Source organism: Thamnophis elegans, chromosome 2 (assembly GCF_009769535.1).
Source record: "Thamnophis elegans isolate rThaEle1 chromosome 2, rThaEle1.pri, whole genome shotgun sequence".
Lineage (NCBI taxonomy): Eukaryota > Metazoa > Chordata > Lepidosauria > Squamata > Colubridae > Thamnophis > Thamnophis elegans.
This window is the reverse complement of record NC_045542.1, coordinates 117,350,334-117,366,965: the sequence shown is the minus strand read 5'-3', so window position 1 is coordinate 117,366,965 and position 16,632 is coordinate 117,350,334. Positions and strand designations below refer to the sequence as shown.

Below are 16,632 nucleotides of genomic sequence, written 5' to 3'. Positions count from 1 at the left end.
GTTCAATTCCAACATTCATATTTTCATTTTTGTTTCCATTTTTCTTTTTCTTCCCTGTCTATTTTATTCCAAGTTACACAAAACCACTACCAAGAAATCATCTGTACCATTTGCCAAACTTCTAATTCCCTTTGTATTTGTTACTAACTCTCTCAAGCTTTCATAATAAACAATAAAATCACCCTTGCTTTTAGATGTATTTTTTCATGCTAAGTATGAATAGAGCTATGCTTAAACCGTGTATTTAAAGTTAGTAGGTTAAATTAATTATTCAAGCAATGAATAGTAGAAAGAATTGGAGAACAAAATAGAATAATAATAATACAGCACTTAAAATCATATGTAAGATTCAAATGGCATGGCTTATAACATAATTCACCCTGGGTTTAATAGCTGTTCTTTGTTATCCTAACCTAGTCCTCTTGGAAATCATTTGCATGCTTTAATAGCTGTGATACAAAATTCAGCTGTCTAATGTTAGTCTTGTTATCTGACAAAAGGAAAACTAAATCTATCAGAGAGCTACCATTCTCATTCATTCTTGGGATTTATAATGGCTCAGTTACTTTTACTCTCTTGCTTCATTCCCACCTATCCATTTATGCCACCTATATCCTATAGAAATTATCTATCTGTATCTATCCAAATTATGCTGAAATAGTGCCTACTTAATTTAAGATCGCTTCCTGTATTCCTGTTCCTGTTTACTATACACTTCCTAGGAAAGCACGTATCTCCAAACATACACATCCTCTCCTTTATGGCTTTTTCTCATTTGAATAATTTGAGGATACTCATTGAGAATTCTGTTCCCTGCCAATGCAGCTGGCCCCAGCTATCATTAATACGTTCGTTAGATTCGTGCTTCTTTTGTTCAGTCATTTGGAGAGCCCTGAATGAAAAGAAGCTGATAGAAAGCATTTTGGCTGAGGCTCAAAGGAGCTGCTATACCACACAAGGTCAGCATTGCCCTGCATGCAATTGATATCTGCTCTTGCAGTCAGTAGCATTCATGTTGAAATATAAAGAAATAGGCTGCGGGGTGAAGATGAGGAACGGGGGGGGGGGGGGGCGCTGCAAGTATTGCTGAACTACAAATACCTGAAGTCTCAGTCAGTAGCAGCAATTCTAGGTGAGCTATCAGTAGAGATTGTACAATCTCTCTAAGGCAAAGGCCTCGTAAACTGTTTAGGGTAGGCAATTTAGTGTCCTCTAGATATTCTGGACTAAGAGATACTAGGACAGAAACTGATGGAAGCTGTAACACAAAACATCTGGAGGGCACCAGAACCTATAAAAGGCAAAGGATGGACTGCAAGATCAAAATGACAGCATGCCAGTTTAGGTTAGGTTAGGAGGGAAACAGATGGGGAAGGAAAAGGGATGATTTAGAAGCTAAGGAGGACAACAAGAGAACCAGATTAAGCGGATTGAAGAGAAGAAACTGTTAAGACTTGTAGGGCATGTAGGACAGGGTTCCCCAACCCCCGGGAACCAATATTGGTCCACAGCCTGTTAGCAATCAGGCCACACAAGCAATAGGCAAGCGAGTGGAGCTTTGTCTGCGCATGCACAGAATCAAGGTTGTGTGCTAAACTATCCCCTCCCTCCCACCCAGGGGTGGAATTCAGCTGATTTGGGGCGGGTTTGGGAAAACCACGTTAATTTTACAGTCCTTTGTTTCAAGGACTGGCTGGCCTCACCCACCCCTCCCCTCCCCTCCCAGGAGTCTCCACACGGCCATTTTTGGATTCCAGGTAAGTGCAGGGTCTGCATGGAGGCTCCGGGAGGCAATCCCAAAAGTTCTGGAAGTCCAGAAACAGGCTTGTTTCCAGCCTCTGGAGGGCTTCCAGAGCCCAGCGGAAGCCGTTTTCGCCCTCCCAGAGGCTTGAAAAAAAGCCTCTGGAGCCTGGGGAGGGAACCCCCCCCCCATGGTGCAGGAGGCTGAGTAGACCATGCCCACCATGACCATGCCCACCCAGCAATTGGCCAGAGAACCAGTTGCTAACATTTTTCAATCCCACCCCTGCCCATACCCCGGTCTGTGGAAGACTATTTTTCTTCCAAAACTGGTTCCTGGTGCTCAAAAGGTTGAGGATCACTAAAGTAGGGCATGAAGTTGATTACAAGGGCATGTTAGTTAGGGAGCAAGTCATTGACATGTACCAACTCCTCCTGTGCCAAACTCAGAGGTTTCCTCCCCAAAATGCATTACAATACTCGCTCTGACTGATGATGAAGCTGCTTGGATGAACTGCAAAATGTCTCAAACTAAGAAGAAAAATACATTGCCATGACTCAACCTTCAGACAACTTTACCTGGATAACAGAACCTTCATCAACATACAGTTTCTGTTAATGCATCCTGATGTCAAATAAGGCTTTTCATGTAGTTGCACATGAGCATAGGAAAAAAATGCCAATGGTGCTACCTGAGTTTCAGATTATCTTTCCCCTTTCAAACATAAAGCACTGTGCAGCCCTTTAATGTCTAAGGTGGAATGGTGCTTGAAAGAAACAAGATGGCAGCTTTTATTGCACAGGAATTACCACTATTTTTATTATTATTTTGATCTCCTTGGATGCCCCTGATAAAGCCTGAGTACCTGTGGATAATTGGGCGTGGGGGAGGGAGACTTTGGTTATAAACCATTTTTCAAAGATTTGAGGGAGTTGTAATATTAGCATATCTGGAGATCAGCAAGTGAGGAACAATATGGGGAAATGCATGCAATGGATACAGGCGATCAACATTTTGTCTCATCTGAAATTCTAGGATCTTGTGAAATTGTTGAAATTGTTTTCCATTAATGAAAAGCTACTGCTAGTTTAATCCAGACATGCTATTTTTAATGCAAAATATTCAATTATCTGAATTATCCATGACAGGTTGCATCAAATGATTATTTTGAAATTATGAATTAATTCATAGAACAATTCACACCAATGTTAAGTGATAATGCGATTTTAATGCACCCATGACCTAGCTAGAGTTATTTTAATATGAAATACACCTAGGATTAGCCATTGGTGGTCAAAGTTCATTTTATTAGCTGTTATGTCTCCAAAGACTTCAGCTGACATCCTTATTTTATTTTATTTATTTAGTTTGTCAAACATGTACAAGATAACAGGAATAAGAATAAACATGGACATGAACACAGGAAACAGGTATGAATAAATGGGAACAGTAAGACAGGGGTGGAAGGCATGCTGGTGCGCTTATGCAAACCCCTTACTGACCTCTTAGGAATGGTGTGAGGTCAACAATAGACAGTCTAATGTTAAAATTACGGGGGTTTGGGGATGTAACAACAGTCAGGTAATGCATTCCAGGCATTGACCACTCTGTTATTGCTGAAGTCATATTTTCTGCAATCGAGTTTGAAGCGATTTACCTTGAGTTTGTATCTATTGTTTGTCCATGTATTATTGTGATTGAAGCTGAAGTAGTCATTGACAAGTAGGACGTTGTAGCAGACAATTTTGTGTACTATGCTTAGGTCAGACCGTAAGCTGCATAGTTCTCAGTTGTCCAAGCCCAAAATTTCAAGGGATTCTATTGTGAGCAGAGGAGTGGAGTACTCTTCTTGTACTTCTGGACTCGCCCAATTGTATTGAAGTTCAATATACAGTGTGTAGATGAGCTGTATTTGAGAATTGGTCTGGCAAAGGTTTTGTATGCCCTAGTTTACAGTACAATGTTACAGAGAAGAAGCTTCACAAAATTAATAAACAACTCTTAATAACTTTTTGCCAATTTTGTTCTCCTGGTTACTTTAATTCCTCTTTCTTCAAAATTATCTTTGTGAATAGTAGGCCTCAAGCTCTGACACATACTGCACAATCTCTCACCTCCATGCCACACATTTTCAAAATGCAAGCAGGAAAACTCTTGTTGGTCAATCTACACGAACTCTGAAAATGGTATAGCTTTGGGTTACATATAAATGGATCATTCGAGATCTTCCCTCTTCAGCAGATTTAGGAGACTGAATTGTTTTAAGCACGATGGGAGCAAATGTCTTGGGGAGAATTTGCAGGAGCAAAGTAGAAATGATTAGAAACCAGCAACTTTGCACAGGTTCAGAATTATTTTATTGGATTTTCAAGGGAAATGATGTGAAACACCCAAGAACCAGTTTTAGTACTAAGGAACCATATGTTTTAACAGGGATTTTGTATTCAACATTTGTTTGATTGTACCTATTTAAAACCGATATTCTGCAGGCTTTCTTTGTAATCTGAACCTTTTATGAGATTGAGGCAATAAAGAGATTCAGGCAAATTTATTATGATATCTATAACCTTAATTTTGGAGCTTTTTGTTCCATTGCTTTTTGATGGCAAAGAACAAGCCAATTGTAATTGTGATCTGAATGCATCAATGCAATTTCAACCCACCCACCCCATACACAATATTGCATTCTTAAGAAAATTAGATTATGGTAAACGCTTTGAAATGGGTTGAGAGTAAACCCCTTGCTGGGTCTGCAATGACACTGGGAGGGTTTTGTATTTAGGCAAATATTCAGAAGAGTTTCCCCAGCTGCGGATTAAAAGGACGGCATCCTTCAGAGAATCCCCTGAATGGAAAATTAGTCCTTACCCGGCCAGACAAAGAAAATTAATCGTACCCGGCCACACAAAGTGATCCGGCCATGGGTTGATCTCAGCCTTTCGTGGATTCTGCTCAGGCGAAGACCAAGTTTCACTTCTTGCTTCGTTGTCCCCCCCCCCATAAGTTGCCCCAAAGAATAATAGACGGAATCCTCGGCACCATCTCCCTCTAGGACCCGGCTGAAAATCTGAAGCCGGGAAGGGGCAGAATGCAGCTCACTGCGCAATGCACACGATTTCATACTTCAGCATCTTGGAAACCTGGGAGACCCACAGCAGCGGCCACACCGATCCAAGAGGGGGCGTGGAGAGGCGAGGCGTTGAGTCGCTTCCAGGAGCCGAGCCAAGCCGCTGCAGCTGGCCGCGCGGAGCCCTTCTTTCCTGCCTTCATCCTTCTTTCTTTCTTCGCTTCTCACATCTCTTTTTAAATCGGAGAGAGAGAGAGAGAGGGAGAGGGAAGGAGGGAGAGAGAGAGATGGCTTCGCCCAGGGTCTGACCGGCCAGCCAAGCCAGCAGCAGCCTGTATATTAAATGCACATTTGCTATGTGGATGCTGCATTTACTTGCTGGCCTTGGATCAGAGCTGTTCGTGTATTGATCGGGCGAAGGTTGAAAGCCCTCCAATTTTTGTTTTTTTTTGTTTTTCCCTCCACCCACGCCCACACCCTCCAGCTTGAAGCTCCCCTAGAGGGAGAGAGGGAGGGAGGGAGGACCTAGAGAGGTTTGCAGGCAAAGTTGCGAGTCACCAGGGAGGGGGGTCGCGGGGGCGATGCCGTGTGAGCCCGAGCTGCTGCAGCGGCAGGAGAGAGAGGGCTCTTCAGGAACGAGAAGGGGCCGAGCCCCGTGGGCAGCTGCTGCAGCAGAAGCTACGTCCGACTGAAGGAGGAGGAGGAAGGGAGCACGGCGGAGTGGAAGCATCATGAATCCTGTGAGGCGTCGGGCGCTGCGGCTGCTTCTGGCCTGGGGTGAGCCTTTCCTCATTTCCCGGGGGGGGGGGGTTCCTTCCTTAAAAAAAAAAACCGGGCGTGGGGGTGTTTTCAGCCCGCGTGCAGGCTCGATCCAGGAGGAGGAGGGTCGCTCGGAGGCCAGCCACTCCGAGCCGTCCTGGACAAAGAGGCAGGCGGCGGCGCGGAGCTGGGAACGGGGCTCCGGGCTGCCGTCTTGCCGCCGCCTATGGAGTCCAGGAGCGGCGCGAAGTGGGAGGGTTCCAGCCGTCCCCTGCGGGAGTTGGGCCGGTTTTAGCTGCCGCCGCCGCTCTCCTTACTCGCTCGCCCCGCGTTGGGCTCCTTTAAGGCGCGAACGCGAGAGGGAGCGATCTGCTCGGTTGAGGTGGGAGCCCGATGGGATCCTGAGGCTTTCTTGTCAGGTGGGAAGAAGAGGAGCCCACCAGGAGGAAGGACGGATTTAAAAAAAAAAGGCATTTCTTTTCCTGAAGGGTTTCTCTAGGATGCCACCTCAGGAGTGTAAGAAGTTACTTTCCTTCTGGCTGCGTCAGTCAATTAGACGCTGCTTGCTGAGGTTTTTCCCCCCTGAAAACTCTTTATTCTATTCAGGAGGCATAAAACCAAAAACGAGCCAACCACATTGGTACCCTAACATGTTTTATGCCCAATATGATTGGATTAGGGTTCAGCCTCTCAACCAAATCCAGAAAGCTGACGTTCCTGAATAAATCATTGGAAAAGCAATGTGGTGGGGACACAACCTACGATGACATAGGCTTTAAAAACTTCTTTTAATACATTATGCTAAGTTATGGCTTGTTTCGCCACAGCGGCTAGGTTTGCACAACATGCTAAGGTGGAAAGCAGGGTTTTTAAATTACACAGGTTCACACAGAGCATTGGGCAAAAGTTTCAGCAAAAGTGGCATCCACATAGATTTTTATGGCATTGATGCCAATAAATAGGGAAGATTTAACCGAATAAGTAGAAGTAACAGAAACATTTAGATGATCAAGTGTGCATCTTGGGCTTAAAATTAGCCAGATTTGAATAAACTATGAACAGTTAAGAATGAGATCTGTTGGCAGGAGAAGCTAAGGATGAACGGAGCTCAAGATGGGGGCGTTCTTAAAGGATATACTAAAAGCACACTTACAAATACTTAATTTCAGTGAGGGAAAAATGGAGGCAGCACAAGCCAGTGGGGCTACCAAAAAGCTTTGTGAAGATCTAAAAATGAAAAGAAGATTGGTCAGAAAAGAAGACAACAGATGGTAGATTGAAACTGTAGTGCTGGCAATAAGCAAACAAATGCTCAGAATGACCTGACAAATGCAAGGGAAAATAAGAATGATATTTTTAAAAAAGATTTCTTCGGTTTCATTCATGTATCCTAGATAGCTGGTAGAAGAGGAAAAAGAGGGAAAAGAAGATGGAGTAAATTACAGATTGGTGTAACATCAGCGTCTGGGAGGATCCTTAAACAGATCCTAAAAAGATCTATCTTTAACACTTTGAATATTTTGCAATTGTTACCAAAACTCAGAATAGATTTATCAAAAACAAATACTGATAGGGTAGCTTTGTCTCATTTTTTTGGTCAAATAATAGATTGTGGGTATGCTTATTGGTGTATTTCAACTGGTTGAAACATCCCTTGACATATAAATTGATAAGCTAACTCAATGTAGGGTGGATGGCATAACAATTAAATGAATATTAAGTGGACACACACATACATACATCAAGTCAGTGTTGACTCCTGGTGACTTCCTGAATCCTGCAGTTTTCAGAAGTGGTTTTGTAGATATCAGTGCAGATATCAAACTAATATAAAGTGAGGTGTCACAATGAATTATCCTGGATCCTCAGCTTCATGTTTATTAATGATTTGGATGACTAGAAAGTTTGTCTAATTGGCAGATGTCACAAAACTAGCTGGATTAGCTATTATCCTAGAAGACTGAAATAAAACTCAGTGGAATTTAACAGAGACAAGTATGAAGTTCTTGACTGGGAAACAAAGATCAACTACACAAATATAGGATTCACACGTATATGATATAGTAGTGATGTTTCTGAAAAAGTTAATTGCAAAGAGAATACACTAGGAGCTAGCGATATGATTTGGCTGCAAAAAAGCAAAATGTAATTTTAGGCTGCAACAACAAAAGTATGAATTTCTAGTAATGGGAAGTAAGTGTTCCCATTGATTCTAGCTTGATCACACTTCATGTCTAGTATTGTATCCACTTTTGGACACCATATTTCAAGGAGTCAGAGAAATTGGAACAGGTTCAACGAAAGACAATGTGGCTCACTGGGGAGATCATGTCTTACCTTGAAGGAGCTGGGTGCATTTAGGCTTGTAGAAAGAATGTAAAAGATTGACTGAAGGGATATGATAGCATTCTTCAAATATATGAATGGAGGTCACACAGAAAAATCAAAATATGTTTACTTTCCTTCTAGAATAAAGGACTCATAATAATGGATTTCGGGTACTGGATGGCAAATTCCAGCTGAATGTTTGGGATAGAGGTTTTTTTTTTTTTAAGTTTAACAATTTGCTAGTGGAACCAATTTCCCAGATAAATGGTAAACTATGTGTCCAGATGAGGCCTGCACAATAATCTATGGTGTACCTTAATTTGTATGCATAAGCAAAACATTTTGGGCATGGAAGAACTGGTTTGGGATGCTCTATATTTGGATCAGAATCCTCTTGCTTTCGGCATACGCCTGAAATAAGTGCCTTTGGTCAGAGCATGGACCCAAAACACATGTATTCCAAAAAGACATTTTCAGGATAGTGAAAACAGGAAAATGTCAATGTCAGTGGCAATGGTGGAGGTTAAGCAGACACAGAGAAAGGAAGACACTGGCAATGATCAGGGGAAGGATTTGTAAGCTCCTCTGTGTGCCATTGAATTCAAGTAGGCATATCCAATTGACCAGCCTGTTCCAATGTCTTCCCTTAGCTATCTCCTTTTAGCCACCTCTGCTGCCCATTGTTTGGGATTCAAAACAAGACACATTTCTTATGATATGTATGGCTGTTACTTTGTCTGCTGCTTTGAGCAGCGAGTTGGCCCAGTGGCCTTTTTCAAGTCTATGATTTTATGACTCTTGTCTTAAATGAGAGCACATAATGCTATTCCACCTCATCTAATTGTGGTTTATTCATTCTTAAACAACACTTCTTTATGGTGAAGTGTGATCACATTATTGCTTGTGTGATGTCAGTGTTCCAAGTAATGCACCCATAGAAAGCAGAACTCTGAGGCAGGGAGATTCCTCAAAGAACAAATTTATTGGGTACATCACATTGGCACAACTGGTGAAAACAGACTCTGAAAGTTCCTGTGGTTTTCACCTAAGTAAAAGGTCCCCAAGTCATCAGTCACATGGTCCAATAGAAGTGCTGGCCAGTTGCTTGATTACTTTGCTCCTCCTCTCCCAACCACCTTGGAATGACCTTGGTTCCCATAGGAAAACTTTTTATTTTGCTTGCAAAATACCAGTTAATGACTTCCCCTCCCATCTAGAGGCAGATCTGAAGCCTCAAAGATGGTCCCAGCGAAGTTCGCTTCAGGGTTGACAATTGTGATTTATTCTTTCTTAAACAAACTACTGTTTATGGTGATGTGTGATCATATTATTAATTGTGTCTGTAAGGTAAAAGCCTTTGTTTGAGACATCTCAATAATCCAGGTTAAGCAATAATAGAAGAGAATATCTGTAGCCCAGGGTTGAACTGAGAAGGGCTTGGTGCTCTCTGAGCTTGGTTGTTTGCTAACAATCATTTCATTACCTGACTAGGTAAAATCATCAATGCTAATGAGTGTGGGGTTGCTCTGTGTTAATATACAATAGCTTGTCCTGCCTGTAGTGTTGGGGGTTTTCTCTTTGGTAGTTTCTTGATTTGGGTATTATTTTCTGCTTGACTGTCTGGTGTTAATCCCTACTTATCTGGGTGTTGGTTGCTGGACCAAGCTAAATCCAAATCTTATACAAAGCTGAATTCAAAAACACCAGGGAATTCCTGGAAGCTTGGCTGATGAAGCAGCCAAAAATAGACACACAAAGACAAACCACATTTACATATCATTTAAATAAAAAATTAAAAAATTAAAACCAAACAGAACATATCCTCTCCGCCAATCAAAACCCAGATAAGCAGGGATTACCGTATTTTTCAGAGTATAAAACACACCGGAGTATAAGACACACCAAGGTTTCGAAGAGGCAAATAAAAAAAAGTTTTTGCACTCTGCAAACTTCCCAAAAACGGCCCATTTTTCAAGAAATGGGCCGTTTATTTCCCCCCCAAAAGGCATGAATAGCCTTTAGGGGGCTTGCAGAGTGCTCCTGAAGGGGGGAGTTTAGAGTTTAGAGAGAGTTTAGAGTAATTTATTTATATGCCGCCCTTTTCCCTGGGGGGACTCAGGGCTGCTTACAACTCAAGGAGGCCGCAAAAACGAGCAAAAATGGCCCATTTTTGCTAAAACGGGCCCGTTTTTTGTAAAAAACGGGGGGGCATGGATAGCCTTTAGGAAGCTTATAGAGTGCTCCTGGGGGTTGGGGGGGTGTAAAATTGAGCAAAAGGGGGGGCGTTTTTCACTCATTTCTGCCCTCCCCAGCCCCCAGGAGCTCTCTAAAAGTTTCCTACAAGCTATGCATGGCCATTTTGATGAAGGGGCGGGGTTTCGGGAGGCAAAAAATGCTGTATTCAGTGTATAAGAAGCACCCAGGTTTTCAGCCTCTTTTTTGAGCGGAAAGGATGCGTCTTATACTCCGAAAAATATGGGTAATACCAGACAAAAAAATCAAGCAGAAAATAATGCCTTAATTAAGGAACTACCAAGGAGAAAACCACACCCCCCACCAACAGCGTGACAGGGCAAGCTATTGTATATAAACAGGGAACAAACTGTACACTCACACTTGCGCTGATGTTGTTACCTAGTTGGGTAGTGAAACGTCTGCAAGCAAACAACCAAATCTAAAGAGTACCAAGGGCTCCATGATTTAAGCTTTATTGTACAGTGGGAAAAGGAAATCATAATCACTGTATTTGTTTTACATATTTCTTTCTTATGGTGGAAAAGTTAAAATTTTGCCTGTCTGTCTTTTGTGTTATTCTTCTTGCATAGAATAACACCTCTGTCTATCAAAAATACTTGTTGAATTACTTATCAACTTTCAGCAGTTTGAAATTTAACGGTTATTCTCAGGGGTGGGCTTCAAAAGTTTTAGCAAGGGGTTCTCTGCCCAGTTGCTGGGTGGGCATGGCCATGGTGGGTGTGGCCTAGTCAACCTCCTGAACCATGGGCAGGGGGCATTTTTGCCCTCCCCTGGCTCCGGAGGCTCTCATTGAGCCTCTGGGAGAGCAAAAATGGCCTCCCTAGGCTCCGGAGGCTGGAAATGGGCCTGTTTCTGGACTTCCTAAACTTTTGATAGGCCTGTTTTTCACCCTTCCCGGGCCTCCACATGCGCCCTGCACTTACCTGCATCCAAAACCTGCATCCACGTGGGGACTCCTGGGAGAGGCAGGGTGGGGTGGATGGGGCTATCCAGGAGTGGGATTCTCAGAACTGCACAGAACCTTAGCTAGAGGTTCTCCCGAAACCTACAAACCCCCAGCAGCCAACCCCTGGTTATTCTATATATTATATGCTCTCTTGGAGTCTGGTCCTATAGGTAGTTCTCGCTTAAGCAACCAAAATTGGGATGGGCAAATCTCTTGCTAAATAATACAGTGGATAAGCAAAACATGACAAACTTAAGCCATCCCTTCTGCTGCAGTCACTACGTGAATCACTTGCAGTGGTTAAGCGAGACATCATGTGACCAGGACCTGCAATTTGATTGCCAACTTCTCTATTGAAGGTTTGTCAAAAGACTGTTGTGAAGCCTCCAAATGTCAGTCATGTGACTGTGTGGATTGAGTCATAAAGTTACTTTTCCAGCACTGTCATCACTTCATTGCTAAACAGGGCAGTTGTCAAGCAAGTTTTATCTACATATATTACCTGACTGCAAGGTGCAGTAAATTACAGCAAATTGGAAAACCGTAACGGTGTGTAGCCATATCATATAACGTTGGAACACCCAAAATTGTATTGGTACATACGTGAACCTATGTCTCAATTTCAGTATTAATGTAGTCAAATTTGGTCTCCAGTGTTGCTTGCCTGTCAAGACTGTTTAATGTTGAAGATGCAAAACATCTTCAAAAGAAGGATAAAATTCACCCCCCAGTTGTTTTTACTGGGTATATGTATTGATTTTACAGCACTAGAGACTAATTTGGTTCTGTACTTAATAACGGCAGCAAGACTCTTGGTGGCGCAGTATTGGAAGAAGAAAGATTTACCTACAATTCAAGAATGGACTTTGAAAGTTATGAACTTAGCCGAAATGGCCAAAATTTCAGCATATCTCAAAGAACATTCAAACGAGAGATATAAACGAGACTGGAAAAAATGGATTGATTACATAAAAAGTAAATATGGGACTAAGAAACTCCAGATAGCTTATGCTTAGTATCAGTAACAATTTAAATTGTTTAAAATTTGGGTAACAGTAAGAAGCTGAGTTCAATGTAGAGATATTTTAGACTGTGATTGTCCAAAAGTTATACCACGTATGGTCTTTGGGAAGTCAGGGGGAGGGAAGGGAGGTGGGGATTTAGGGGGAGGGGGGAGGGGGGAAATACAATATGTGTTAAATTCCATGATTGCATTTGTATACTGTGGCTTTTTAATGTTAGTGCGAAAACAGAACAAACCGAATATACTGGAAGGTAATAGAAATATACCGAAGGAAAGAGTCGAGTGAAAGAAGAAGGAGGGTGGAGAGGGCGAGAGAGAGGAGGAGGAGAAGGGAGGGAGGGAATGGATTAGAGGGAGTGATAGGGTTAGGGTTAGAAAGAAGGGGAGGGGAAGTAGGCGTAGAGGGGTGTGTGAGAAGGAAGAATGAAAGTTGGAGGGGGTTGAAAGAGGGTGTATGGTGGGCCAAGGTGGTATATTGGGTTTGTATTGTAGGGGGCATTTTCTATATAAGTGAGGGCCGTGTTTATTATTCAATGTTATATGCCCTGATTAAGCACAGTAAATATGTGATTGTATAGAATGAAAACATAATAATATATATATATAAAGATAAAAAAAAATTAAAAAAGAAGACTGTTTAATGTTTATGTATTTCAATTTATATTCATTTTTTGGGTGTGGAATATACTAATTTACCTTAGAAACAATGAAAGAAAATCTTTGATGTAGCTTACTTTCCTATACCATGGTTGAACTGGAATTGCTGCTTTACTTCTGTCTAGGAAATTGTGTAATTTTGTACCACAATGAGAAAATTTTAACCCCTGGTTTTTCTTCCATTTCAAGATACCTTGATTGTTTATAACACCTTTCCAAGAAAAAAAATCATATAAGTGACCCTTCTTTTAACAAAAATGTCTGAGCAAACAACCTCAATTTATAATCTTAATGAGCTACGCACGATTTTAGTTTTAAACATTTTTAAACAGTTCCTTTAACAAATTTATGGGTGATATACTTGGGAAGATGCAAATTGGCCATTCTGGTGATCATATGACTTAAACTACTTTTATCTACAGCATAGGCTCCTTCTTAATTTCCTATGTTTCTGAAGGAACAAATCTGTAGAGAAATAACTACGTATATATGTTGGAATTAGCTCTAAGATACTCCACTTTAATGTTAAACATTAGGGACTCAGCCCTCTGTAGATGACAGTCATAGTCTAACTTGGAACCTTCTCCAAGTCCCAGATATTTCAAAGTTCTTAGACAAAGTATTCTGTACTAAAACATAGATACTCTGATTTATTATTGCTGTATTATCAATATCTCTTTTTTAAAATGGTGAGATAGAAAGTATGAATTAGACCAGTGTTTTTCAACCACTGTGCCGCGGCACACTAGTATGCCGTGACATAGTGTAAGGTGTGCCGTGGGAGAATTACTTTATATATAGTCAATATAGGCACAGAGTTAAATTTTTTAAACATTTTCTAATGGTGGTGTGCCTCGTGATTTTTTTCATGAAAAAAGTGTGCCTTTGCACAAAAAAGGTTGAAAAACACTGAATTAGACCCATAGATTGCAAGGACTGATACCATGTTTCCCCGAAAATACAACCTGTCCTTAAACTAAAGCCTTGCCACATTTTTTGTGTGGGCAAAAATATAAGCCCACCCCTGAAAATAAATCCCCTGGACAACCCGCCCCTCCGGCCAGGCAGAGCACCGCTCACCGACATAGCGGTATCCTGAAGGCGCCAAGCCGCAGGAGCCGGGGGGGAGAAAGGCACTCACATTGCTTGCCGCCTTCAGGATATTGCTAGGATGGGGAGTGGCGTTCTGCCTGGCCAGAAGGGGGAGTTGCCCAGCTCTCCCTGCAGCATCCACCGCCACCACAGTGCTCCAAGCATAACGTTTTCTCCGGTTCCAAACTCCCAAACTCAGCTGCCAAATCTTCCAGCAGCGGCCGCTCTATGAGTGCGCTCTATGGTTGTGGGCTGGCTGCTGGAAGACTGTAAGAGAGTCTTCCAGACAGAGAGTCTGCAAAAATTGTGAATTTTTTTCGTCAGACCCGATTTGGTTGTGGTCAGAACCGTTCATGACCAGAGATTCTACTGTAGCTCCTTTCACTGTTCACCACCATTTGAGGCTGATTCTTGTCATGATCATGGAAGAGTATATACTTTCCTGGGATGTCAGAGCAGATTAATCCCAAATGTAATCCCATTAACTGAGTTGGAGGATAGGCCCTCTTAACCCTAGCCAGCATGGATAATTTCAAATATATCTAATATCTGAAATGTGTTTGAGCTCAGTTTGGTAGTTAGGCTGTTGGTTTGAGCTCCAAGCTTGACAATTTGGTTGCAAACGTTTCATCACCATTCGAGGAGACATTGTAAGTATATTTTGAGTCTGTCAGAACACTGGTCTTTAGATACCTTTTTATGAGATGCAAATTAGTCTGATCAGACCATGATTCAGAAATATCCAAACAAACAACAGTCAGACTAATTTGCATCTCATAAAAACATATTGTGTTCTGACAGACGAGCACAACTCAAAATGTACTGATGATATCTCCTCGAATGGTGATGAAACGTTTGCAACTAAATTGCCAAGCTTGGAGCTCAAACCAATAGCATATCTAATATCTGTTCCATACCATTTTGAGAAAGGCTCTTCCAGACTATAAAGTTGGAACTGTAAGATAGGTTTTTGGTATACAGTCAGTCCAAGGATTAAACCCAAATTTCAGAACTCAGCTTAGGTCAGGTAAGATTTAGACTTCCTTCAATGGATTATAACCTTTTATATACAGTACTCTTTTTGTGGTTCCAGGTTTGTAAATTAGAGGTACCATTGACCTTTCTCAGTAAACTTTTGTAAAGATAAATGAGGGCATGAAATGAAATGCACTTTCCAGGCTCAAACTACAGGGACTATGAAACCATAAAGTATTTCTGGTGAAACTATTTTGCTGCATAGTTTCTTTATACTGGAGTTTAAAGGCAGACTCTGAAAATGGCCTCTGGGAAGTTTCTCAGATAGCTTTATAGAAAAGAATTTCCGTCATCCTTTACTTCTGATTGTCAGGTCTTAGGCTACTGTGGTGAGGCCTCTAATAAAATTAAGTAGATCTTATAAAAATAAAGTATTTTCATATACAGGAAGAAAAAATAGAAGAACTAAAAGCAGTTGATGTGTTGCATAAATGCAAAGTCGTCCTTTTCAAATTGCCTGCAAATAACTGCAGCCAATGGGTACACCAATAACAGACAAAATGGATACTTTTTTAGATGGCAAGAAATGCTAAGAGGACAGAGAAAGATGAGGAATTCACAAACAGTCCAGGTTATAATCAAATTCTTATACAAGTGCCGACTCTTACATTTAAAGGAAGACTTCATAATTTTTTTTAATAGGAAGGCACAAGTAGAAGTCTGAAATCTTCCACAGATGGCTTTCTATTTATAAAGTCTTCCTAAAAACACATCTCCTTCTGTTTATGTCTTGACTAGGTTCACAAAACAGGCTAGGACAGGTTCACTGAGCACTGGTTTTATTAGCCAATTGGAATAAACTACAGTTGCCTGGCGTCATACAAATACATTAAGCCAGAGAGGCAAACTACATTATAGTTTAGCATGCTGTAATATATAAGCCCAGGGTCAATCTTTGAACTGAAAATTAAAAATACAGTAGTTCCTTTATCCTGGATCCTGAGGATGGCTAGCTCATTCCAGTCCTTATTTCTTCAGTAGATCTACCAGATGTGGGCACAAAACTCCAATACCTAGATTATCTTGTTTAAAATGAAGGAATAATAGTTATGGTCAAATAAATGATGTACAATGATAGTAATGTATACATATATATTTGATTAGATAATATGTGATTTTATATAAATTGTAAGTGAGGACTATGGAAAGGATGCACAAAAACCTTGTAACCAATCAACACACTGTATGTAATTAAAGATGGCTTTTTGTTTTATGTTTTGTTTGTCTATGTCTGTCTAAAAATAAAAACTTTTTGGGGAAAAAAAAGCTCCAGACAACTGCTAGTTTAAAGGGATTCAGATTTTTTCAGAAAAGAAAAGATCAAGTCAAAGCTCTGGTGATTAAAAAAAAAAATACTATCCAAGTGAACTTCTATCATCAAGTTCTTGCAGAATGGTAATGTTGTACAACACACAACCAGAAAAAACCTTCTAGATGACAATATAGGAAAAATACGAGCTCTCCATTGCCATCTGCATTTTTGTAGCATAGATCTGCTATCTCTACCTGATAATTTTGGCCATAGTCACTCCTGTCCAAAGTAATTGTCAAACATAACTGCTTCATTGTGACGCTATCAAATAAAACTATTAAAATTGTTTGCCCAAATTTCATTTTGGCAAATATAGAAATTGGTTCCTTCAAAGTAGTGCTGTTAACTTCTTCATCTGCTAGAGCTAAATTTTATTTTGGCTCTTTTAATTCCCATGGGTCGCCATTTGTAAAGG

The 16,632-nt window shown here is 41.1% G+C and overlaps 1 protein-coding gene across 1 annotated transcript in view; it reads left to right on the top strand.

The window, feature by feature from the left end:
* The first annotated feature begins 5,400 nt into the window (after positions 1-5,400).
* The window catches only part of PODXL2 (podocalyxin like 2), a 58,142-nt gene continuing 46,910 nt past the window's right edge, over positions 5,401-16,632 (top strand). Inside the window, exon 1 of the mRNA XM_032211474.1 lies at positions 5,401-5,585. Within this exon, the coding sequence (XP_032067365.1) occupies positions 5,540-5,585 (46 nt within the window). The 5' untranslated portion in view covers positions 5,401-5,539. The remainder of the gene's footprint in view (positions 5,586-16,632) is intronic.